At 43.3% G+C, this 26214-nt stretch overlaps 1 protein-coding gene across 2 annotated transcripts in view; it reads left to right on the top strand.

The window, feature by feature from the left end:
• RNF144B (ring finger protein 144B) overlaps window positions 1-26214 on the top strand; it is an 88187-nt gene that overhangs the window by 32790 nt on the left and 29183 nt on the right. Inside the window, exons 1-2 of one of the 2 annotated variants that reach the window (XM_065667238.1) lie at window positions 1539-1814; window positions 18091-18279. In XM_065667238.1, the coding sequence (XP_065523310.1) occupies window positions 18115-18279 (165 nt within the window). In that variant the 5' untranslated portion in view covers window positions 1539-1814; window positions 18091-18114. Of the gene's footprint in view, window positions 1-1538; window positions 1815-18090; window positions 18280-26214 lie in introns of those variants that run through there. The other variant, XM_065667239.1, reaches the window with a different exon arrangement.

Here is a 26214-nt window from a genome sequence, read left to right as displayed (position 1 = left end):
AGCAATCCCAGGCACAGCTACAGACTGGGCAAAGAAGAGATTCAGAGCGGCCCTGCAGAGAAGGACTTGGGGGTGCTGGTCGATGAGAAAATGAACATGAGCCGGCAGTGTGCACTCACAGCCCAGAAAGCCAACCGTATCCTGGGCTGCATCAAAAGGAGCGTGACCAACAGGTCGAAGGAGGTGATCCTGCCCCTCTACTCTGCTCTTGTGAGACCTCACCTGGAGTATTGTGTGCAGTTCTGGTGTCCTCAGCATAAAAAGGACATGGAACTGCTGGAACAAGTCCAGAGGAGGGCCACGAGGATGATCAGGGGACTGGAGCACCTCCCGTATGACGACAGGCTGAGAAAGTTGGGGCTGTTCAGCCTGGAGAAGAGAAGGCTGCGTGGGGACCTAATAGCAGCCTTCCAGTACCTGAAGGGGACCTATAGGGATGCTGGAGAGGGACTCTTCGTCAGGGACTGTAGTGACAGGACAAGGGGTAACGGGTTAAAACTTAAACAGGGGAAGTTTAGATTGGATATAAGGAGGAAATTCTTTCCTGTTAGGGTGGTGAGACACTGGAATCGGTTGCCCAGGGAGGTTGTGAGTGCTCCATCCCTGGCGGTGTTCAAGGCCAGGTTGGATGAAGCCTTGTGTGGGATGGTTTAGTGTGAGGTGTCCCTGTCCATGGCAGGGGGGTTGGAACTAGATGATCTTGAGGTCCTTTCCAACCCTAACTATTCTATGATTCTAAGGTAAAATGCCAGCCATAATTGCACAAAGTAAACTTATTTCATCATGGAGAGAAAATTGCAGATTAGCATCTCTACTTGTTTCCACCTCTGTTTTTCTGCACCCCCTGCACTCCGATGTATCTGCACTTCTTATCTGTGGGTGTGGTACATTTCCTACAGCAGGAAAAGTTCTTGAGGGCTCGGTGTGTCACGTGGCACAGTAATACTTCTTGGGCTGCTTGGCTGGTGTGAATCACACCCATAGGGGTTGGGGTGCAGAACTGCAGCATTTCCAGCCCCACTTGCACACAAGCCTACCTATTGGCAGAATAAGGTGAGCACCATCATCATTAAGCACTCACATTTGAAATTACACTGGTGCTTCACTTGTCAGTTTAGATTTTTTGCTGCCTTCCCCTCCAATGTGAAGGAGTTGGTGTTCTTTTAGATGACATTTTTCACGTGTGGATAAGCAGAAGCCAGCAATGTTTCAGACATCTACTGGCAGAGCAGCAGCTATACAAACTGCTATCCTAAAACAGGTTAAATGGCAATTGGGAAGGTTTTTGTGAGTGTGGCATCTAATGCCTTGTCTCTTTCAGTTTTATCATGTCAGGGCTCAGGTGGGAGTTCCTATTAAAAGCATTACAGATATCCAAATAAGAACATAGGGTATGCATTGGCTGGAAGCTGACAGGGTTTAAGTAATCACCTGCAGTTGAATTGAGACTCGGATGGGAAGTAGGAAGTGCTGTACTCAAGCTTCCTGTATAAATAAATGCAGCTTTCCCACAGCTACTGCATACAAGCTGTGACGTGCTTTTAAGATATAATAGCAGCATGCTTTTAGTAGCAGGGAGGGAATGATTTATCAGGAGTGGCAAAGGGGCTGGGAGACAAGTCCTGCTGCAGTCCTAAAAAGTGTACAGCTGTCAGATACTGGGTGAAGAGGAAGGGTGTGCGAGAGCAATCTGCTTCTGCTCCTGGTTGCGAGCTTTAGGGGTTTGTGACATCGTGGTTCTTTGGAACGCTGGAGTCTGAGTGCAGCTACTGAAAAGTCACACAGCTGGCAGTGAATGCCACTCTCCTTTCAAGGTAAGTCGGAATACAGCGTTCTGTCTGATTTTTTTTCCTTAAAAGCAAAGGTTACCCTGCATACAGCAGAAAGCCAGCTTTTGCTTCTAATGGAAGGAAAGGCTTAGTTAGAAAAAAAAGGTAAGAAGTAGAATGATCAAAGAGCTAAAATAAATGTTATTTTTCATTTGGCTAAAATTGAACTGTGTGGTGCTTAGAGCTGAGGCAAAAGGAAATCTTGGAGGCTTGACTGTTAAAGGCACAGAAAATGAAATAGACCTCAGGTACTTCCCAAAAGGATGAGATTACTTTTGTCAGTGTAACTTGTAAAGAAATATCTGTGTAAAGTGTTTGAAAATGTTGCAGTATTAGGACATATCTTTGTGGAAAGCAGTTGCTAAGATGGCATACTGTCAGTACTGTTTTAAACACAAGAACTCTGTTCATACTGAAAACACATCTGATTAAGCTGGAGGGAGCCCTAGTTTGAAATGCAGAGATTTCCTCCTGGTTTAAAGGCATTTCTTCTGCCACAATCTTGTACAGCTGATATCAGGAAGGAAGAATATGCTGATCTGTAACATTGGTGTTAATGTGCAGTTCTAATCTGCTCAGGGTTGAGGGTTACGTGGTTATGTAAGCACATACTAAATATACAGTGCATTTGTTTTCTAGTTTACATATTTACACTTTTTTACCCTAAGAACAGAAAATTGCATTTACTGGCACGTTTGCCCTGCTCTCTCAGAGTAAGGCTGTCTCAATACAAAGATGTTTCAGTAATGAAGATGTTTCAGTCTAGTTTATTATAAAGCTCTGTATTTTCTGTAATACAAAGTCACTCTGCTTCCTAACTGTTTATGGCAATGTATCTTAACTCAGAGAAAAATATTTATGAGTGTCATATCTAATGCCTCATATTTTTCAATTTTATCATAAGTTTTATCATAAGTAAGTAGTAAATGATTTAGGATGACTGTAGTTAAGAAAGCATTGCAAGGTGACTTCCCATCCTCTTGGTAAATAGACACTGAATGCTTTTAAGAAGTAAATTTTAGCAGAGATACAGGCCGTGACTGAAATACCCTCATGCAGCTTTCCACTGACTGTGTGCAGGCACAGCAACATGATATGTCTGGCTACCCTCAGCCTGAAGGGCAAGTGTTCTTGGTTAAGGGCAAGCACTGGATTTGGAGTACCAATATTTATGGAAGTGGAAGTTTCAGAATCCTGTCCTTAAATATTTTCCAAAATGTATGGATTGACCTGATTCTGGTCCTGTTTGGGATTTGTCTATGCCTGAATTTCAGTGGGTGTAGGGGTTCTTGTGATAGCATGAAAGTGGCTGAAACTTCCCTCAGTGAACACAAGCTAGGTTTGAAAAAATACAGCACATTGATAAAGGGATGGCTGCAGTTATGATGCCAAAAGAGATGCTTTAGATTATGTATGGAGAAGCATGTGTTTGCAGAGTGCCTAAAGCTGTGGTGAAGTGGGAGGTACTCCTTCAAAATAAACTAGAGCTATTCCGGAGCCAGGCCAGTATGATGAGAATCAGACTCCTTTTCTCCCGTGCATCTTACTGTCCGATGGGGGTATTTAATGCAACAGTGCTGTCTGCTTATACAAGGACATGGAAACCTCCTAACACTTCATGTAGGAATAGCATTTGGCAACCTGGTATAGTTTCTGTTCCCCATGCTGAACTCCTGCATGCTCCCCGCTGATAGTCATGGTCTTTCCCACAAATGGTGACATTTTGGTGGTTTTATGTGTGTGGAGGTATATGTTGGAGCAAAAGTTAATAACATAAATAGCAAACAATATGGAGCTGTTTCTCTCTAGCTAGGTTCTTGGATTACACTATATTCTCTAGATACTTCATAAACTTTGTAGAAATAAATAAACAGTGTGCATGTGGTTATTTGGCCTTTCCCTTCTGGTGGAGAAGGAAAGTATGTACTTGTCCTTATTATCATCTTAAATTTAAAATGGAACTGTGAGAAAGCAGCAAGTCACTTCACAGGAAAACAAGCAGCACTAATACTTACCGTGGTTCCCAGTTCATTAGTATGCCTCTGATAGTATCCTTGGTATGAGCCTGAGCCCTGTGCTTGCAATCCACCCTGTCCAGACCTTTCAGTGACTTTTAGTGGTGAGACCGAGTGGAGTGTATTGCTTTGATGAGTAGCTCAAAAAACCTGCTATGGACTCGCTGACCCTATTCTTGAGTGGGAAGTTTTCTTGGATGTGTCTGAAACTATACAGTGCCTATAGATTGTATGTATCAGATCCATAAATATCTCTTGGGCTAGTAGTACTGTGACATCTGAGACCACAATTACAGCTCTGGGGCCATGGATGTCACAGGCATACATGAACAGAATACTGTGGCAGGCTGCCAGTGTTGCTGTGAACGGAGTCCATTGAACCTCCTTGCACATGCCAAAGCAGACATTGCCTTCAGCTTCAGGAGGCTGAAAATGGTTCTGGATCTGAATCTTCCTCTGCATGCTCTTTGGGAGGTGGGTACAATTCCCTCCTCTCCCTCTGGCTTCCCCATGCCAAAGCCTAGCACTTCGTAATGCACTTCACAAGTTCTCTTCATTACCCAACAGCCAGGAATAACCTTACATTCATTCTGTCTCAGAATTAATCTTCTTTTTGTTTGTGAAATGGAACACTGAACAAAAAGAAAAAGGACAGATCCAAAGAGAAGGATAGCAATGTTACTAAGCTCAGCCTCTAGCATTCTGTATTTCTGCAGAAACACAGCTGGAATCCAGTGCTGGACTATGAGCCTTCTCACTTGATAGAAGTACAGGTTGGAGGGCCATTGTACACTGCAAATTTACTTAGTCTTGGACAAATATTTACAGACATGCTTGAGCCAAATAACTTTGTGCTGATCAGTAAGAAAACAGTGTTCAGTAATCTTTGTCTGTGTCTCTCATAACTGGTTTCGGCTTAGTGGGAACTGAGTGGGCATTACACTCATATAGTGCTAGCAGATACTAAAACACTCATAAAAAAAAAGATAGTATCTCAAATTACAAAAGGCCTCATCCTTCACTTCCTGCAAAAGAGAGACTTTTCCAACTCCCAGTCTTCCAGAAAGGAGCAGAAGTGCCAAGCGGAGATTTCTTGAGGGCATGACTAGGTTAACTGCATTGAAAACATACTTTCAGATTAAAAATATAGCTATATAAAAACCATTTTGTTGATGCAGTTCCATAGGTCTCTTTGGATGTGTTGATGCTTGTACACAATGACATATATGTTCCCCATTTCTGGTTCCTCTTACTCTATTACAATAAAGAAAAAATGCTATGGGTTGCCCAAAACTTGAGTGGTTTTCTACTGTATTTCTAGGGGAATCTGCTCAGCCTCCAAGGGAAAATCCATAATCTGTAATTAGAAATGCCATCAGTTTACCTGATTCTTTGAAAGTCCTTGGTGACTGCAGGTATGGTTTTAACTTCAGTGGAGTTTGGGCTACTAGACTATGGAACCTACGAGCATCCTTGTGCCTTGTGTTTCTTAGTGAGTTGGTATCTCTGGAGTCCCAAAGCCCACCAGCACCAGGCACAGAGATTTGGGATATGTGAATCTGGCTCCTGCTACAGAATGGATAGCCTTTCTGAAGTAAGGCAGTCCCGGACATTCTGTAGTCAAGGGACTTTTTGTTTAAATTGTGTTTATATAAAACCTAATGAGAAATTCAAATACCTGCCTGACAGACTTCAGAGACCGCAAATAAGGGCAATTAGCTGAGTCAGAGTGGGACTACCAGAACTGGGACTTGATAAGGTGTATTTTTTTGGTGTTGATCTGGAGCTGTTACCAGTGATGATAAGGTGTATTTTTTTTGGTGTTGATCTGGAGCTGTTACCAGTGATGATAGTGAAGCCAAGATATGCTGTTCATGAAAACTATAACCAGGATGTTACTCTGGAAAAGTCCAGCTTGTGTGAGTGCATTTGTGCATGCTAGAGCACATCCCCTGCATGGAGCTCCCTGTATGCCAGAGCTTGTTGTAGACACAACAGTCATGGAGAGTTTCTCTACGTGCTTTTGGTCTGAAAGAGAGATCAGAGATGCTGACTAGGAGACAGAGTACAGAATTACTTTGTACTAGAAGGAAAAAAAGATACCATTTTACTGTCATTCTCGTGTTTCTCCCCTTTAATTGAGAATGCCAGTATTTGTGACTGTTGTAAGTTTTTCTGCCTTTCACTTTGTTGTAATGATGAGGAAAGGAGGGAAAGCGTAAGACATGAGTCATTACTCAAAGAGTGGACGCTGTCTGGATGTCTGACAGAAGCTTTGATATTCATGTTTGGTTATACAAGCTATTGTATTTTCAGACTGCAAGGGAGTAAATGTGCAGATCTGAAAACATTTATGAGCTCCGTATGCTTGCAGGAAAGAAAAAACGTTGCAATGGAAGAGCTGTATCTCTGTGTTCAGGGACTGAAGCCGGTCTTTCAAGACTACCTCTACTTACGCTTTTATGTACTATATGTTGCTGCGGCTTAGGGGTGAATTCCTTGCTTATGCATATATAGCCGCAAATCATTCAAAATTGTGTGCTCCAAACCCCTGTATACATAGAAGGTAAAACACATTTCTTGACAGCTAGTATATAAGCTAATCATTTGCATGCAAAGAAAATTCCAGGATTAAGTAGAAGCTGTGATGTGCAGGCTGACACTGGTTATATCTGAGCGGTAGATGGGAAAATTCATGTGTTCTGCTTTGTGCTTAATTTTGGAAGCGTTCTGATGGGTGGAGGTGGTGAGATGATGAAGGAAAGCAAGCTGGTTTTTCCCCCTTCAAAAAAAGAAGGTGGGTTGGAACTAGATGTTCTTCCCTTCCAGCCCTAACCATTCTATGATTCTATGTAGTCAGTGGGGAAAACTAGCTGATCCTGTGGGATATTTAGCATTGCATTCTCTTAAAGCTTTTTCACAGCAGCAAACACTCCATTAACCACTGGTCCTGGAACTCTTCCTAGTAGAGTTTACCCATTATAGGGCTAAGATAACATCCACAAGGCCAGCAATAACTTGCTTGCTGAAGTTTTGCACAATGGAGAGGATGCAATCTTGCACCCTCCTTGACCTTTTCACAGTTGCACTAATGGGTTCAGTGGTGGGGAATCTCTATCGCAGCCCTCTAGGGAGGATTTGTGGGCAATGCAGTCATGCCCTTCACCTGGAAGGGTGAAAGCCACATATATATATAATCAAGCAGATTCTACTTTAAGGACATGTGTTTTTTGGATTGGTCAATGTTTTTATTGCAAATACCCAAGCAGTGTACATGGCTTGACCGGTTTCAAACCCCTTGTTGACTTAGCTTCCCACATTTTGGGAGCATAGTCCAACAAATGAAGGAAACATGCAGTTGTGGGGAGAGGAGTAGAGAAGAAGTTGAGAATTCTGGACATAGGTCCTTTTTTGCAATTTCTTTACAATGACGAGAAAATGCCTGTCTGAGGGGCATTAGTTGTCAAGGTCATAATTAACAGACCAGCTAGCAGAAAGATATCTTTAGAAAGCTTTTTGTACGATTGTCTCACTCTAGTATAGTAAGTCTATGAGTTCCTTCAGTGCTGTGTTCTACATACTTGTTTTACTGGGTGTTTGAGAGGTGGGGCAGCTTTTTTCATCTGCTCCTAGTTACTTGTCTTTGCACACATAAAGCAGGTCCATTGGAGCTGTTGGAAACACTCCCATTGGCAGGGCTTTGACTTCATGGCTAAGATCATGTAGAGACTAGCCAGTTGTTAACAGATATTAAGGCACTTGAGTCTGCAATCTTGTATGTTTACAGGTTGCTGTTCTCCTTTGAAATTAATTCTGCAATAGAGGTTGAAATTTGGAACTCGAGTGAGGGAATGATGAATGCAAACCTCTAACTTCATTTGATGTACACTTCTGGTTTATTATATGTTTTGTAGAATCATCTGGATTTCTCAGTTGTTGCATTGAGCCTCTGAGAAAATAACTGTGTTCCCTGTGCTTGACACTGTACAGGCAAAAATCTTCTGTGACTGCTTAAAGCCTGAAACATGGAGACAGAAGATGGATATAGAAAATTAGATGGGAGAGAGCAGGGCAGCAGTGAGATAAGATTGCATTGCATGATGGACATGCATCGCATGCATGATGGACATCAGCTGAGCTGCTGCAAAGCTTTTTACTCAAGTTTAAGAAAATTACATGTCTGTCTTACATAGTTAATAAGATGCAGGGCAAAACATATCATGCTCTGTTAAAAATGTTAATTTATAAAGTGAATATATATAGGTGATTTAAAAATATGTAGGTGCTAAATTTAGTCAAGAGCATAAAACTAACTGTAATTGAAGCTATTATTGTTATTCCAGCATAGTTTGCGACTTCTGTTAAGTGGTGGGTATGTGAAGCCTACCAGAGGTTAGAGATGTTCCATATTCACATTGGATTGATAGGGCGGGCACCATGGGGCTTCTTCACACTGGGGCAGCAGGCAATGTGGAAGGCATCACCTGCAGCAGAACTCCTCCCAGGAGCTGTCTCCCAGCATGCTGGTCTCATTGCTCTTCCCATGCGAGGGCTGAAAAAGAGGGAGAGCAAATGTGGATATTGAGAGGAAAGCAGAAAGAAACTCAGTCAGCGGATTGCTGCTGATGTTTATTTCCCTCTTTTGCCTCTGCAGTTCTGGCCAGAGTTGGGACTAGTTCAGTGCTCTGTCCTTTCGTCATCTCCAGTTGCAACTGACTTTGATAGGATTCATGCAGGAGCTAGCAGAGAGGTGGTTTAGGGATACACTCTGATCAGTTTAGTAACTAGTTGTGAGAAACAGTAATAGTTCCTTCAGTAAGTGCATGTGTTTAGTTTCAAAACGACCTGTTCATATCTGGGTCCAAATCTCTGCTATTGCTTCTTAATGACTATATTATTTCTTAACAAACTCCAGTATAGTCAGTGTTGTTTTCTTAATGGAAAATTAAATTTATGTTGTTTTCATAATAAAAAATGCTTATGTTTGTGATAGAGACTTCCACAAGGTCTAATCTTCAGTTTTGATTCCCAGAGTTTGATTCACTGAATGTCACTGTAGCTAAAACTTGAAAGTTACCACTTTCTAAATCATTGAGATGTATTTGGATAAGGGCACTTCTCAATGTAATACCTGTTTATCTTGGTTGCCTGGAACAGCATGTTGATTCTGTAATAATGGGCAGCATATTTGACTGAAAGATTAGATAGAGGCAAAGTAAAAAATTATAACTAATAGTTTTACTCACTGAGCAGTCACACAAGAATTGTTATAAAAGGAAAATTAACTTATTCTTTGATTCCTGTTGATGTAAGTATAAAGTTGCGTGGTTTTGATGCTTGTAGTGAGTAGACTGTTGGACCATAATCTTGCAAGTTTGCGGTTTCCTCAGCCTGACAAGATGAAATCAAAGCAATGTTAAAGGCATCATCTTATTGCAAGAACTGAAAAAAACATTGTTCAGATCATCCCTTCTGAAAATAAACACCTAAATATGCACTTATTTTTTTCAGTAGGTAGTAAGTAAATTTATCTGGTACATGGTGCCTTTGCAGAATTCAGTAGAGGATCAGTTTCACTATTTCGGTCAGCTGAGTTGTTCTTTGGTTTCTCTGGCAAACTCTTCACGCTTCTCTTGGCCCTAAGAAGTTTCTTGCTGTCCTTTTTGAGGCCTGGCTTTGTGTCATGTCTCCACTTGCCTTGACCTGCTTCCCTTGCAGTCAGGACGCTGCTTGCTCCAGACGCAGCTTTGCGGCTCTGAAAAAGGAGCCATCTCCAGCCAGAGGAGCCTGACAACCCTTTTAGTTTCTTGTTAGAAGAACAGTACATGTATGAACAAACAGATGAAATTGGTCCCTCTATAAAAGTCCCATTGCTTTCACTTTAACAGTTCGTGTTTACAAATATCGTCTAAAAATCCTGGATGTTAGAACAGGCCAATGTCACAGCTATCCTCTGAACACACCCTTGTCTAAACTAGAAACATTCCATCTCAAGGGGTTAACATATCCCAAGGTTTTGCTATTTGATTAACAAAAATAAACTTTTTATTCTGTGTCAATGGCAAATTGTTACATCAGACTTCCTATTCCTGTTTCAGCTGAGACAGCTAGCCAAGTTATCAACCCATTTGACCTCTTGAAAGCTCCTCCTAAAGCCTTTTTAATTAGTAAACACTACAGTTACCAAAAGCCTTCATGTGGTTGGAAAGGAAGAACTATCATTTGCTTTTGGCATTAATGTTATGAAGACTATGTTTTTATTTAACAGTGGTATATTACCTCTTGTCAACAGGAAGTTAAAAGTGCACCAAACTAGTTTGGGGGAAAATTCCTTGCAGTTTAGCATTAACAGATGTTTCATAGTGTCACTGAGAATAGGGATGGTATTTAGATAAGCTTGAGAGTTTAATCTTAGATCTGGTAACCAATACTAACAATTCCCCTTGGTATAATTTTACTGTTTGGTTTTTTTTCAATGTGTTTTGGAAATACTTGGAAATGTTTGATGCCAAAATATGCAAGTTCTTTTATCTGGCTGCACTTTGCTATGTCACTGCATTTTGTGATGATCAACTTCCTTTAGCTCTGTGATTGCTGGGCTGAATATAAAACTTTAGGGGAATCCTGCTCCTGACCTTCTGTGAGACCAGATGCATCAACATAGCCTGCTGCCTGTGGCTGGCATTGTCACGCTGCTCAGGCATAGTAAGTTCGATACATCTGGGTCATCCCAAACTTGATACCCACTGCCCAGGGCTCATGTCCAATAGGTTTGGTGGTGGGAGCTATGCCTTTCCAGCCTGCCAGTTTTGACAGAGCTGTATCCTGAACTTTGGTGTATCCTAGCTCAAGTACAGTTCCAGTAGAACTGAGCAAAGGTGGTGGCTTTTGCAATGTAATGATCTGACCTCATACCATGCTTACTCCTGTCCTCAGGATTCAATGAAATTAGTCATTGTGTGGCTCCTGTCAGTATTGAAAAGAGATGAAGACCGTATTGTGATTATGCATTTCAGTTCAGTAAGAGGCTGCATTATTTCTTTCTCAGTCTTTGTGTTCTTATCTGTAAGTATATTTTTTTGGTTGCTAACATGGTATGAAAATACTCCATACAACTGGTGCTTCTTGAACAGCAGCTAAAGGGCTCTTTCTTTTTTTCCAGGCATTTCCGTGAAAGCAAGTGAGCGGAATTGCCTTCGGTGTGTTCTCATGTACCAGGCAGCACGTTTACCTAGGCTGCTTGGTTTTTAAACAAGTTTTCTTAAAATAAAAATTATACAGTGCAGAAAACTGACATGAAGTGTTATATATCTGGCTTTTCTTAAGCCCTGCTCAAAGAGAGCAGATATTGAAATACGTTTATTCTCTCTAATACTTAGTCTTGGTAATGTATTATAATAATCCAGAAGTGGGTTTTTCTTGTACATGCATGTAATCAACTGCTTGCTGTATTAAGGCACAGATGTAGTACATTATTTCTGAATATATTAAAAATGTATGTAAGATTAGACCTTCTGTTCACGGATCTGGTTGCCTTTTTTTTGACACCACAATTTCAGAAAATCTCAAGTACTCATTTAACTTGTTAATAGTCTCATTGCAGTAAAGCAAAATATTCAGGCTTTGATACACAGGAGCACTTAAACATATGATTAAATGCCCTTCTTGAGGATGAAGGCTTTCCTGAATGCAGCTTTAATTGTATGTTTTACAGCCTTACTGAGTCGTTGCTTGATAGGTAATGCTGTATGGACTGGATTGATAGGTCTGTGTAAACAGTGCGTATCAAAAGACGGAGAAATTAATGCATTGTGGTTTAGTGGTCAGTCAATCTATTAGACCACAGAAGTTCCAGTGTGCTTGATTCAGACTAATTCATTGTGCAGAGCTTTTGAGTTTAAAAATGCTGCTTAAGAAATGAGTTTTGACTAGCATAGTATCAGGAGAGTTGGGACAGCTAGGGACTTGTAACCAAAACTGGTAATGATGGGGTTTTGCAGAAGTTGATAGAAGTGTGGGGGTTTAGACAGCTGTCTTCACACGTCCTAATTTCATAGTTCAGTTTATACCTTCTGTGATCTGACCTTGTTATCTTAATACCACTTAGTTACATTTTTGAAGTCTTTCTATAATTACTCTTTTTCTCTAAGGGCCTGATTTTTAGCATTGGTTTTGAACACTTGTATGATTCAGGTAGCTTTCTTTTTTATCCTGTTTTCTCAGGGGGGGACCTCAGTTACAGGAAACAACAGAATTCTGATCTGAACAATGTCATAACAGGTTTTTATGTGGCATTGAAAGAATTTTGTAATGGGTGGAGTACTTTAAAAGTCTCCGGGGCGTGAGGAGCAATTACAGTGCTTGCAAATATTTCGTCAAGAAAGTTCATTGAATACCTGGTACACTAAATAGGAGCTTAGCACAGGTGCTATGAGTTCATTTTGATACTGAAATGGTTTATGTCAAATGGGGAAGTGCTGTGTTAGACCCACACATGACCTTAAACATAACCACGATCTCTTTATGATCCCACCATGTTGATGCAAGTCCATGCCTGGGTTCTGGTTTATGGCAAGCCTGGGGGATACTGGAGTGCATGGGACTGTCAGGGCTCATCTTGCTCCACAGGGTGGGCTGAGGCACACACCATCCCACAGGGAAAAACCTGTACCCTTGTTATTCCATTAATGTTTCCTGGAGCAATGTGTCTTATGTTTATACATGTCTTGACTTCCTTTGAATCCAAATTCAGCTAAAAGCATGCAGCCCTACTAACTTGAGCAGAATTGTTTGTAAACACAAGGCTTGAAGTAGCTTCTGCAAGAGCTCCGTTGTTGCTGTTGGATGCAGCATGTGAAAAATGAAAGGATGACTTACGGTGCTGAATACAACCCATTCATTCCCTTGCTTCAGTGCAGAAGGCTTTCATGATTTTGTGTGATCTTTGTGAGTGGTGAAAGTCACATTCAGACACATTTTTTTTTGAAAGTACAGTGATTGCAAGGCGCACAGACAATGTCCTTTTGATGTTGCAGCTCAGGAGACTGCCTCACTTGTTTGCCCTGTCACATATACAGAGTAACTTTTGTACTTTGAGCTAGTAATCTTGGTTTGAGACTGGAGTGACCCTTTATGTGATTGTAACAAGGATGTTAACCTTACAATGCATGCTCACAGGGAAAGTTTCAGGCCTAGTTTGCATCAATTTTTAACACCTCTATGGAGCTGTGGTCGCTTGACCTTGGCTGGCTGTCAGACGTCCACCCAGCTGCTCTCAGTCTCACTTCAGGGGCTTAATAGTTTCCACTTCAGAGCACTAATACCAAGATTTGTAATGGGTGTCTGTCTAGAAACAGGCACAGCAGATACTTGCTGTTAGGAAGTTGCCTGGCTTTCAGACACCATGGTGTCAGGCAGTCCTGGAGGCAGACAAGTTCTATACTCCTTCCTTTAGTGCTTTTGCTCCTGTTTCGCTCAAAATCTCCACTGCTTTTGTGTTAGTGTTTCTGCTCGTACTTTTCCTTCCCACCCCACCAAGCCCTTTCTCTGACTGCTTTCAGCACACTCCAATGTTTTCTTGCTTACAGATAGTGTTGAGACATTTCAGTGCTATGTGAAAGCAAGAAGCTTTGTCATCCCCCAGAGACAAAGCAAAAGTGTCCTCACACAGATGAACGAAATGGAAATGTTGACAGGTCAGAATGGTCACCAAGCTGTGGTTGGGGTGAGGGTACAGGGTATGCCCTCCTAGGGCTGACCCCATATATCTCACATTTGTTCAGACTCTCCGGTCCTGCCTTGTCCTGTGGCATCAACACTGTTAGTGTCAGAGTCATGGAAGGATGAGTGTTCCCAACAGTTCTTCATTGTAAGGAGGGCAGCATACAATTTGAGGAAATAACATCCTCATTTCCTGGAAATTTCCATCCCAATTTCCTGGAAAATCTGTGCAATGTGAAAGGAGTGTGCTCTGCACGTGAGTGAGCATGTACATGGCCAATAGAAGTATGTAAAAACTCTGGATCTTTACTGTTCCTCACTGTTGACACACACTGGCCACAGTCTGACCCTTCCTTGCCATGAGTGTGCTCTGGTGCAGAGTTTAGTCTACCATGTCCCTCCGGATTAGAGTGTCCTTGGGATGTGTTTATCCTTATTCTACAACATCTCATGGAGCCTGTGTTGCTGTTCCCTGGAGGTTTTTGAGGAGTTAGGCTCTGTGTTACAGTTTCAAGGATACATTTCTTGCTTTACTTGGGATTCAATCCTAAATGGGTCATTTGTGTTTGTATGCAGCTGAGGTGGAGCTTCATGGCTTCTCTGCAGAGAAGTGGAAAAGTCAGTTCTGCCAGGGTAGTAAACTTGAGGAGGTGGCTTGAGAGCGTAGGAGAGGACAGCGCATCTTGAAGCGATGTGAAAGAATAGGAGAAGGAGTAGAGAGTAAGAACAAGAGGAAGATGTGTGTTTCTGTCCTCATCATCCCACCACCTGATCTGATCATGGGAATGAACTCCCTCCACAGCCCTTATTTTTCTTCAGGGCCCAGCTGCCACTGGATGGGGCTACTTCTCTCCATAAGTGTTAACTCTTCCGCCTGCATGCTTCCCTGGGCAGCAGTAGCAGAAGTCACAATTCTGGTGGGCAGAAGCAGAGCCCAACTGGTTGGGTTGCTCTGGGAAAAAGAGCAGGGCAAGTAGGCCACGCATCTGCTCTCCCTTTTATGGGTAGGGTTTTAGGTGCTAACTGCATGGCTTTACCTGTGCCAGCCTCACCTGGAGGACTGCTTGTGGACAAGCTTGCCCTTAGGGAGCATAGAAGGGAGTTCTGTTGTCCTGTTCTGTATTCTTGGTGTCTGCTCCAGGGGCTTTGCAGGCAGGTCACAAAGCTGAGTCCGTGGCTCCCATTGTGTCTGCTTTGTTTGCCGAACCCTGCTGGGGTTGGTGAGGCCATGGTGAGCTGAGGTGATGTGAGCCAGCCTGGGCTGTGTGGGGCTGGATCCTCTGGTCTGCCAGGTTTGCTTGGTGGTGTCTGCTGGAGATTCCCACAGGGTGCTCTGACTGTGTTATGGAGAACCTTAGTCCTGCTCTAGAGCCCTGGTGCAAGGGGAGGAGGAATGCGGGAGGGACAGGGAGCGAAGCTGAATTTAATCTGCAGTCTTCAGGGACAAGGGTGCCTGGGAGGTCATAACAGGTCCCCACAACCATCACACCGGCATCTGGTCGCTTCTAGGGCAGAGCAGAGCAGTGTATCAAGGAGCCTACTCTTCCCTGTGGCAAACTCTCTTGCTATCACACTGAGTGCCAGATTTAGACCATCTAAAGCTAGCCCCTGGCCCTAAAATTCAGTCACACACCTGAATCTTTCTACTGCTGCCTTAATAAAAGCACGCAGGGTCATGACCCTTTTGGTTATAAAAAGAACACTGACTTTAGAAACAACTGTATCCATTTTATATCCAGCCCAAAATATTCCCACCTGTTCTTTTGTACATCCCTCCTCTTAACATTGCCACCTTTTACCATGTGAATGAAGAAATTCCAGGTTTGTGCAGAATGGGGGTGAGTAGCTTACCTGTACAGATGCAGCTGCAGTTGAAAAGCATACCTGAGTAAATGTGCTACAGTCATCCTAAATAGTGAGATAACGTCTAGCATGTAGTTTTAAATAACAGGTAGTTCTTGATCTGCCATAGCATTTCCAGTGACTCACTGCTCCCCGCTCCCCACCCGTTGCGGTAATTACAGAAGAGTATTGTAGCTCCTGACTCAGAGGGAGGCATCCTTCCAAGGCTTCTGGCCATGCTGGAGCCCCAGCTCTGCAGCCCTATGGAGTAGGTGGTGGGGGCATCATGGTAGCAGGTCAGGACTGCACGAACAATAGCCCAAGCACAGAAGCAGTGATAGCAAGCCATTAAAGAGAAAGTTTGCTTTGAACTCTTAGCCAGGAATTTGGTTGCCAGAATCTTGGCTCTAAAATGTTCTTGTATCAGAACTGGGTGCTTGCAGGAAAGACATCCCAGGGGACACATCCGATGGCTTCTCTGTCAGGCTACACTAGGAAACTGCAAGGTGTGAAAGTTAAGAAGGGACAAGTGTGTTCCCACACGATTTGTTGTGGTTTCATGGCTTTTGAAGAGAAAGGGTCTTCCTGCAGACCCATAGGAACAGCAGGCATGAAGCTTGCAAGGCAGGCTGAGGGATGGGTCTTGGCTGTGCATCAAGGGAGCTGTGGGGCAAGGTTCTTGTGTATTGACCCCTCCGGCTCCATGAGCCCCATTGTTTCTCCCTCTGGGGAGCAATTCAGCAGGTACTGCAAGCTGGCACGTCACGTATGCACTGACTGGCTGCAGCTGGCCTGGTTGCTCTGGGAGCTGCAGAATGGCAGCAGTGACGTGCTGCCAAATGTGACCTGACAGCCCTGTCGTGAGGACACTCAGGGCTGCGAGGGAGGCAAGCAGAAGTGGACCAAAGGACTCAAGTCTCCTGTTTGCCCCGTAAGATGTCAGATGTGACAGGCACATGGATGGGTCTGGGTTATTTTCATGTTCATGCAGCCTCCATTCATGATGCAGCTTTTAACATGTAGTAAAGCCGCACTCTTACTTGGCGCCGCTGCAAGCAGCTGTGCACAGCCAGCCACCAGGTCTCTGCTTGTAAGAAACGTATTGAAGATCATCTTGCCATTAGCTGAGTGTATTCAGAAGCAGATCTGTGGAAGTTGGGCCAAGTTTTTTGGAGATGGGAGTAGATTTTCCTGTGCATTAAATACTGCACAGAACCCTACTGTCTATTTTGAAGTGAATAAAATCTGCAAATTTGGTTTCTAGTGTTTCCATGTTAAGCAAGGGGATACTCTCTACAATTTCTGTGTTAAGAATGAGGGACTTGATTTTATTTTGTTGTTATGGTGCGGTGTTTTGAAATGCTTAGGCCAGAAAACATAATACATGAGCATGATATTTCTATTTCTTGCTTCTCAAAAGATAGAAATTTGTTACTGAAGTACTACTGTGACATAATGTGTGGTGGAAGCACAGCTATTCTGAGATTCTCCCTGGCAAAGGGCTAGTGCACTTAGTTCATGGTTTGCAACCCTCAGTTAGATGCCTAACAGCCCTATGAAATAGATAGAAGAGCTGCATGTCAATGACTGATATGCACAAAAGCTACACAACTGAGCGGGCAGCTCTCTGGCATCATCGAAGCAATGCAGAAAGGAGGACTGCACATGAAATGCTCTCATGCACTTGGATTTAAACTTCAGCCCTCTATGAAGTAGGACATGCAATCCAAAACCCTTGCCTGGGTTTAGATGCCTTCACCACCCCTCTTGCAGTGGACTGCTAGCTCACTATCTTAGTGACAAGTCATGGAGAAGGTGGAGCTTGTGATGCCCACCACCAATACTACCGGCTAAATGTCTGAAGTGCTTGCCTAGGAAGAGGGAATCTATGCTTGCTGTCACCTTGTGCTACACAGGAGAGCTCCCACTTTGTGTTCTGGTGATGCCAGAAACTTATTCATAAAGACAGAGGGATATATATACACATACAAATGCAGATTCTTTTTTAAATAAACAATTTATTGTCCCAGGTCAGATCTCTGCTTCTGGGACTTTGATGGAGTGCTCTGGCCACTACCATAGAATCATAGAATCACAGAATGGTTTGGGTTGGAAAGGACCTTAAAGCTCATCTAGTTCCAACCCCCCTGCCATGGGCAGGTACACCTTCCACTAGACCAGGTTGCTCAAAGCCCTGTCCAACCTGGCCTTGAGCACTGCCAGGGATGGGGCAGCCACAGCTTCTCTGGGCAACCTGTGCCAGAGCCTCACCACCCTCACAGGAAAGAATTTCTTCCTAATATCTGATCTAAATCTACTCTCTTTTAGTTGCATATACTGTGTATACTGTACTCTGGCATATAATATGGGTAGTGTCTCATCTGTGTGAATTTTGTTTGTTTGTTTTTTAATTTCATAAGTGGCCTGACTGAGATGCTTTGTGCCAGCAAGGTGAATGTTATCTGAGAACCCAACCCTGTTCCCAACACCTTTTGGGGAGGTGAGCTCTCAGGCACCTTCTCTCTAAATTTTGATGACCCGAAGTGTGAGACTGGCACCGAGATGCTGAAGTTGTACATTTGGATGTGCAGGTGCTTTTATGGATCTGAGATGTAAATTCAGATGTCAATGAGAAGTGACTACATGGCTTGTGGGATGTTTCAGCTGTTGATTTCTCTTTTCAGGCTGAGCAGATCATTAATGAGTGAATGGGCTCCGCTGGGGAAGCTTGTCCTCACATCATGACAGCTGACAAGTCAGAAGCTGGAGAGTTAGCTCTGGAGCCCCTGCTCACTTGCAAACTATGTCTCTGTGAATATTCCCTGGATAAGATGACTACTCTTCAGGAATGCAGCTGCATCTTTTGTACTTCGGTAAGTTCCAGCATCATCTTTACATTACAGGAGCGATGTAATGGGAGATACGCGGAACTGTGAGATGGGTTTGCTTCTCCTATGCAAGAAGTGTATGTCATTATCTATGCTGATAGAAGATGTTTTCCTAAAGACCAAATTATGATCTCCTGCTCCACTTAGGCATATACAAATCTATGGGGCTGGATAGGTTACACCCAGGAGTGCTGAAGGAGCTGGCAAGGAGCTTGCTAATGCACTCTCCATCATCTATCAGTAGTCCTGGTCTAGTGGGAAAGTCCAGGGGATTGGAGGCTAGCCAACATGATGCCTCTCTACAAAAAGGCAGGAAGGAAGACCTTGGAAACTACAGGCCTGTCAGCCTGACCTCAGTGCTGGGGAAGGACGTGGAGCAGATGATTGTAAGTGAGATCATAAAGCATGTGTGGGAAAATGGATAGATTGGGCCCAGTCATGAGCCATGGGTTCATGAAAGGCGGGTCCTGCTTGACCAACCTGATCTCCTTCTGCAATAAGGTGACCCACCTGGTTGATGAAGGAAAGGCTGTGGACATTGTCTCTTTGGATAGTAAAGCATTTGACCTCATCAATGTTTACAAATATGTAAAGGGTAGGTGTCAGGATGATGGAGCTAGGCTTTTTTCAGTGATATCCAGTGATAGGACAAGGGGCAATGGGTGTAAACTGGAGCATAGGAAGTTCCACGTTAACATCAGGAAGAACTTCTTTACTGTAAGAGTGACAGAGCACTGGAACAGGTTGCCCAGGGGGGTTGTGGAGTCTCCTACACTGGAGATATTCAAGGCCCGCCTGGACAAGTTCCTGTGTGATGTACTGTAGGTTACCCTGCTCTTGCAGGGGGGTTGGACTAGATGATCTTTTTAGGTCCCTTCCAACCCTTGGGATTCTGTGATTCTGTGATTCTGTGACACTGTCTCCCACTGTCTCCAGTGTCCTCCTGAGGAAACTGGCTGCTGATAGTCTGGATAGCTGTATTCTTCACTGGGTTGGAAAATTGGCTGGATGGCTGAGCCCAGTGAGTGGTGGTGAATGGTGTCACATCTAATTGTCAGCCAGTCAGTAGTGGCTTCTCTCAGGGCTCGGTGTTAGGTCCAGTGTTGTTTAACATCTTCATTGATGTTCTGGGTGAGGGGATTGAGTGTACCCTCAGTAAATTTGTGGACAACACCAAGCTGGGCTGTAGTGTTGATCTGCTGGAGGATAGGGAGGCCCTGCAGCGGGATCTGGACAAGCTGGATCAATGGGCTCTGGCCAATGGTATGAGGTTCAACAAGACGAAGTGCTGGGCCCTGCACTTGGGTCACAACAACCCCACGCAAAGCTCCAGGCTTGGGGAAGAGCAGCTGAAAAGCTGCCAAGGGGAAAAGGACCTGGGGGTGATTGACAGAGCTGAACACGAGCCAGCTTGTGCCCAGGCAGCCAAGAAGGCCGAGAGCATCCTGACCTGTATCAGCAATAGTGTGGTCAGCAGGGCCAGGGAAGTGATCATCCCCCTGTACTACTGGGCACTGGTGAGGCTGCACCTTGAATCCTGTGCTCAGTTCTTGGCCCCTCACTACAAGAAAGACATTGAGGTGTTGGAGTGGGTCCAGAGAAGGGCAACAAAGCTGGTGAAGGGTCTGGAGCACAAGTGTGATGAGGAATGTCTGCAGGAACTGGGGTTGTTTAGTCTGGAGAAGGGAAGGCTCAGTGGGGACCTTGTCACTCTCTACAAGTACCTGAAAGGAGGTTGTAGTGAGGTAGGGTCTGTTTCTTCTCCCAAGTAACACGTGATAGGACAAGAGGAAATGGCCTCAAGCTGTGCCAGGGGAGGCTTAGATTGGATATTAGGAACAATTTATTCACCAGGAGGCTGGTGAGGCACTGAAACAGGCTGCCCAGGGAAGTGATGGAATCACCATCCCTGAAGTGTTTGCAAACCATGTAGATGAGGCCCTTGGTGACATGGTTTAGTGGTGGAATTGGCAGTCCTTGGTAATGGCTGGACGTGATGATCTTAAAGATCTTTTCCAACATAGCTGATTCTATTAGTCTGTCTTGCCTTATCTAAAAGACTTCTCTGTCATTCTGCTTTTGTGAAAGGATGTTCTTTTTAACTCTAATAAATGTGCTTGGTTTTATTTTTTTAACAACAAATTGTGGATAAGCTTCAAGCAAATACATTTAAGTTTTGCCCTTGATTGTTTGAACTCACGGAAGAAAGGTGATATTCGTGAAGCCAGATTGCGTGAGAGTATCTTCATTTATTCTGAATTCAGGGTAGCTTAAATGAGATAAGAATCCAGCTGTGTTTCAAGAAACTAGGATAAGATCAATTAATATGTATTTTCAACCTGAACTTCATGAACTTTGTTTTCCATGCCAACTTCCAGAAAACATTTTTGTATGTTAGTTTTGAGAAAAAGTGCAAGTAGGTATGAAGATACTGCTTTAAATTAAAAAAAAAAAAAACCAAAAAAACTTAAAACCTTTGCAGTACTTCCAATATTCTCCAAGAATTCAGTGTATCTGGTTTAGTATCATCAATGGCACATTAACCTCAATGTTAGCTGGGCATGGAAGGGAGGACTGCTGAGGACTATGCCAGGCAGCGCTGGGCTCTCCACTCCTCCAGGGCACTGGCCAAAGGGAGAGGTTGGTGATGGCTAGGGATGTTGCTGTCCCTGCCTGTCCCCAGCTGATGCTGCAGCTGCCACTCCATACATACACCCCTTACCTGGCTGGTAGCAGGAAGAGCATCTGCTCTGAGCTTGGTTCTCCAGTGCCATGACAGTGAAGAGGAGAGTACAGTCACAGTTGTTTGGCATTTGTGCAAACTTCACTGACTTCCTCTGAACCAAGAGCCAGCCATGAGTGACTGCTGAATGCAGCTGGGAGAAGCTTTAGACATGCTCTGTTTATTTCAGTGGGTGTAATATGTCTCAGTTGTGTTTACGCTCCATGCCTACCCTTTGTCTGGCTGTTGTTGCCTGTGTCTGAACATCCTCTCAATGGATGTCTGGACTGATGCAACAGAAACATGTAGATCTTGTATCGGAGGGCTCTGGAAACTTTTAACCTGCCTATATGGCTTTCTGTCTTGAATCCAGAGCAGTTTCTGGGAGGCCGTATATGTTGCCCCTTGGGCAGCTCCGAAGAGCAGAATCAGAAGCATCTTGCCACAGAAGGCTTTGGTGCTGGGGCTTGCATGGGGGATTGCTCAGGGCCACAGCCTGCAGTAGCTGCACTAGTATGCAATGCCCTAAATTTCCTCCTGCTTATGGCAGGGCTTCTAGATACTTTTATTCTACCCTTAAGACAGAGATTGGGGTAAGACTGTCAACTGTGAGTGTGGGATCGAGCCCATAGGAGTTTTTCAGCTAGCAATGCCTTTCATTGTGTGTAGCTTATTCTTATCTCCTACCACTAAGGTTAATTATATAGATCCAAGAGCAGTTTTAAATTTGAAGCAGAAAAGGGCTTGACATGGACATAATAGGTTCTCCTCTACTAAGATGAGACAGTTTAGTTTCTTTTTTGTTCTATTACATGTGTGACATTTTGGGTTTTTTTTTGCTAACTAAGGATGATTCCACATCTATGATTGTTTTTCACTGCAGCATTTTTGGCTGTGGAAATAATTGGAAATTGTTACTATTTAGGCATCTGTGGGGGTGAGCTTGTATCTCCTTTTCACTTGTAGCCTGTAAAACCAAGGAATTCAAATGAGTTAGAATTGTGTATAGCTATTTTTTTCAGCTTAGAAACTCTTTTAATAAATATTATGCCTTGTAAAAGCTGTATTCTAGCCGAAGTAAGTAACCTGCGTTTAAGAAGATGTCTGTTTGCATTTTGGTGGAATGTTGCTAGTAAGACAGGAGTTTTCAAATAGCTATACACATTTTTACTTCCTCTGTTCAGAGAAGAAAAAGCAGATGGCTTGCAGAACACACCATCATATTTGGTAGCCTGGTCAGGTCTGAAGAGGCATCAACCTTGTATTTATCAACATGTGTTGCATTTGGTGTAAGACTCCACTGAAATGTGAGATCAAGCACACATTTACACATCCTAAGAATTTGAAAATGGCTCTAGAATACCTGATGGCTTGGCAGTTTGCATTACTCAATTCATTTCCTATACCCATAAAATCTTTGCAGAAGTGCCATGGTGTGGCCCACATTCTTTTATATATACATTCAGCAATGTATGTGTTACGGAACTTTTTGCTATTTGCCACATTCCCAAAAGTAGAGGGGCTCTCATCTGTTCCTGTTACTGCTTATCTTGTTTTTTGTCTTGCCATTCATCCTTCTTGTATATTTGGTGGGATGTCCTTCCTATCTGAAGTCCTTTGTGCTTTTCTTGTCTTTCAGTTTTTCTGCCATGAATGAGCCCATGTGCAAGTGCTGAGGTTTTACCCCTATGGTGGCTACATCACTCACACATGTACGTGAAATAATTATGCAGTGTGTCTGGCTACACCATCACAAGGTTACAAAATACAATATTTTAGTCCACTTATATCTGGGTTCAAAGAAACTAATATTAATTGTGTCCTGATTGGTACACCTATAGAATTATATTGTGAATATTAAAGTTATTCCTAGTCAATTCTACATGTTTGTATCCTTTGCTCTTCTCCTTCTCTCTGATAGCTCCAGAGGTGCCTCACACAGGCAAGATTCAGCAGTGCTTGAACAGGGTAGTGCCAGAAATGGATGGGCCGACCTCGCAGTTTTGCTTTTGGAGGGGGCACTGGATGTTACCCAGGCTTTGGTACTCATTAAACTAACTGGAAAGTATACATCTTGGAGACTCCTGCCTGTTCAAAGGCTGGCTGAAACTGGGAAGATAGCTGGCGGAGACAAGTGGTGTGAGCACATGCACCTCACTTCCTATTGCAAGTAGTTCCTTGGTGGCTAGCACAACATAAATTACACTTTGGAAACAGTAGTGAAGAGTGTAGGACTAGCAATAATACTGGAAATACTAAGGGCCCTGTGTAAGACTTGGTGCGAGTCTGGAGCCTGTAGCAGTTATGGAGATGAGGTTTTACCAGGTGTGATAAGATTGCCGTGGTGGCAGTGATGATAGAAGGGAACCAGTGGAGTGCTGTTACGGAAAACATGGTTTTGGGGGTCAGTAAAAAGCCAGTATCAGCTTCTTCCTTGCATGACTATTCTGTTTGGTTTTGTCTTTCGTCTTTTCCCCTTCCTCCTTAGCATTTCAGAGTCCTGATGAGAGCCAGGTGAGCAATAAAAGCATTGCTGCTATTTTCATCAAACAGCTTCTTAGATCCATCTGTGTGTTATTTCCTGGAACAGGGTTTGATATGCCTAAGACAACAGGTAACAAACCCTGAAAACAGAACATATTTTCCTGTATGTGCTTCTGTTGTCAGCATGTTTGTGCAGAGCTAGTGTGATTCACCCTTCTTTTTTTCCAAGTAAATTCTTTGTTGGGTCTTATACTTCCAACAAATACATGAGGTAACTGAGTAACAAAAGGTGCAAAACAAATATGATGATCCACCTGCTATTTTAGTGCACACAATGACTGAGATTAAACTTATGCAACCTTAGAAGAAGTCAGTGTGCAATGTTGAATAGAAGCCCAGGTAGCTTCTGTGTTGTCTTGGCTATTCAACAAGTAGAAGGAGATCTTGAAGGTGTTTGTGAGAAGATTTTCCACTGTAGCTATATGTGACAGCAGGGCCAGGGCTAGACATGGGTGTAAAAGGCTCTTCTGCTGCTGTTGGCAGCCTGGCACCCTGGGCAGCTGCCTGCCTGGTGAGTCAGGGCCTTGGGAGGCTGCAGCCTCTGACAGGGGGGCTTGCATGCTGCTGCCAATTACTTTTGTTAGGGGGGAAGGGGAAACCCTTCCAGGAACAGGAGTTTCTGTGTTGCATTTAAGGCTCTTCTGCTTTCCTTAATCTTTTTAAAAGCAGCTTCGGGTGGCTAAATACTGACATTTTGTCCTTGGTGCTGTGGAGCCTCAGATCACTTGTGCAGGAGAGCACTGCAGAAGTGGAGACAAGCTGATGTGGAGGATCAGTGTCATCAGCAAAAAGCATGGGCAGAAAAGCCTGAGAGCAGAGGAGACTGAGTAGATCAAAGACAAGGAGGAGGTAGATGACAAAGAGCGTGGGTTGCCTGATAAACAGAGGAAATGTACATGAATACTCCAGTGAAAAACTACTTAGTAAAACTTCTGAGTAAGGGAAAAATTGTATTTGCCTTAATCTAGCCAGCACTGGGTTTTAGCATCTCTTCTGTTTCTTTGTGCTAATTTTCAAGAAGGAATTTGGTCTGCTGTTCTTCCTCCTCTTTCCCCCATCCTTGGAGATACCTGCATGTGCTCACAGCTACACCAGAGCACCACTTTTTCCTCTTCCTAACTAGACCTTGTGCTGTAAAATGCCCCACTTACTTTATATAAAGCTCACCTCAGGTTGTTTTCCGCTTCCAGTCCCAGGTAGCAAGCTGTCAAGTTTTGACATTTTGGGTCCTTTTTTCCCCCCAGCTTGATATTTGAAATGGGTCAGAATAGCTTTGTTTTAAGGTTATAAAAAATGGAATTCCCACACCTGCTAATGTTGGCACTGAACACATAGCACTTCTATAGTAATTTAGGTGGTTTAAGAACTTCTTAAATGCATTTCTGTACAGAGTCACATCAAAAGCAGAGTTACTATGGGTAATAAAAGAGTGCAAATGTACCCATTGCTTTTTGATGGATGCTACTGTCCAGGAAGAGGAGTTACGTATTTCTGAACTCAGCGGAGGTGGCAGCATCTGGATGGTGGCCAAGGGAAGACAGGTGAGGAAGAGGAAACTAACATGTTTAATGACAGTACCACTTTGGTGAAGTTGGTGTTATTGTCATTCAACAAATGGAGAAACAGATGTGAAGTAAGTTGTCAGTGCCTCAGAGTGCCACAGTAACTGAGCCAGCCTGTGACTTAAGCCTCATGCTCATGTGTGTTTTTGTAGCTGTTGGTTAAGACCGGGTTTGGCCTGACGCAGATTTGTTTGCGAGAGAAATGGTATTTGCAGCTGGTTTGGTTTTGGGAAGGGTGAGTTTCTCTGGTCCTGTTCTCTGGTCCTTTTCTGTTTGGTGGTAACACTTTGTGGCAATGATTACCAGGAAACTATCCTGGCTTTTATGAAAGGCTACCAGGATATGGTGGGTTATGTGTAAGTATTAGACTATATATCTGAGCAGAATCTAGCACCATTGGTAGCACATCTTCTAAGACAAAGCTAATAACAATATATTTCTCAGATATGATTGAAAGATTCCCTAAAAAACGGGCTTGTGGAGCAGCAGGAGGCCATTACATTCTGGTCCATTGTCATGTTTGCTTGCTGTTTTCACTTGGTCATGACAAAATGAAATGCTTGTCAGTGATGTTATTCCTCCCCTTCTTACTGAGCCACAAGATGACTGTATGTCATTTGAGGCTAAAGGGGCATTTTTTCACTTTCTTTCAAGCATCTGTCTCAGTAAGGCTCTAATGTGGCCTGATGATCTATCCATTTGAAAGCAGTTTCATTTATCACTGTATCTGGTCCTTAGCAGTTAAAATACAGGTTGGGAAATGGCAATGTGTATTTCACTGGATGTCTGTTTTTTTTTTCCCCTTTAAACTGTGCCTATTATAAGTTTACCTCTAACAAATTAATAAATGGCTGTTTCTGTGGTGTACTCTTGAAAAATATCTTCAATTGGAAAAGCTCACATGTTGTCCAAGTGAAGTGCAGATGCCTCTAGGCTAATTGCCGATAGACTTGATTAATCTAGTTTTAAGACCTGTTGAGAAATACTTGAGAGATTCCAGGAGTTTGATTACTACACATTGAAAGTGATTAGGCCATTTTAGAGATTGAACCTGCAGAAGTGCAGATGTCAGGACAATGATGAACATGATAC

This window comes from Lathamus discolor, chromosome 2, assembly GCF_037157495.1.
Source record: "Lathamus discolor isolate bLatDis1 chromosome 2, bLatDis1.hap1, whole genome shotgun sequence".
In the NCBI taxonomy this organism is placed as follows: domain Eukaryota; kingdom Metazoa; phylum Chordata; class Aves; order Psittaciformes; family Psittacidae; genus Lathamus; species Lathamus discolor.
This window is presented reverse-complemented; position numbering and strand designations above follow the sequence as displayed.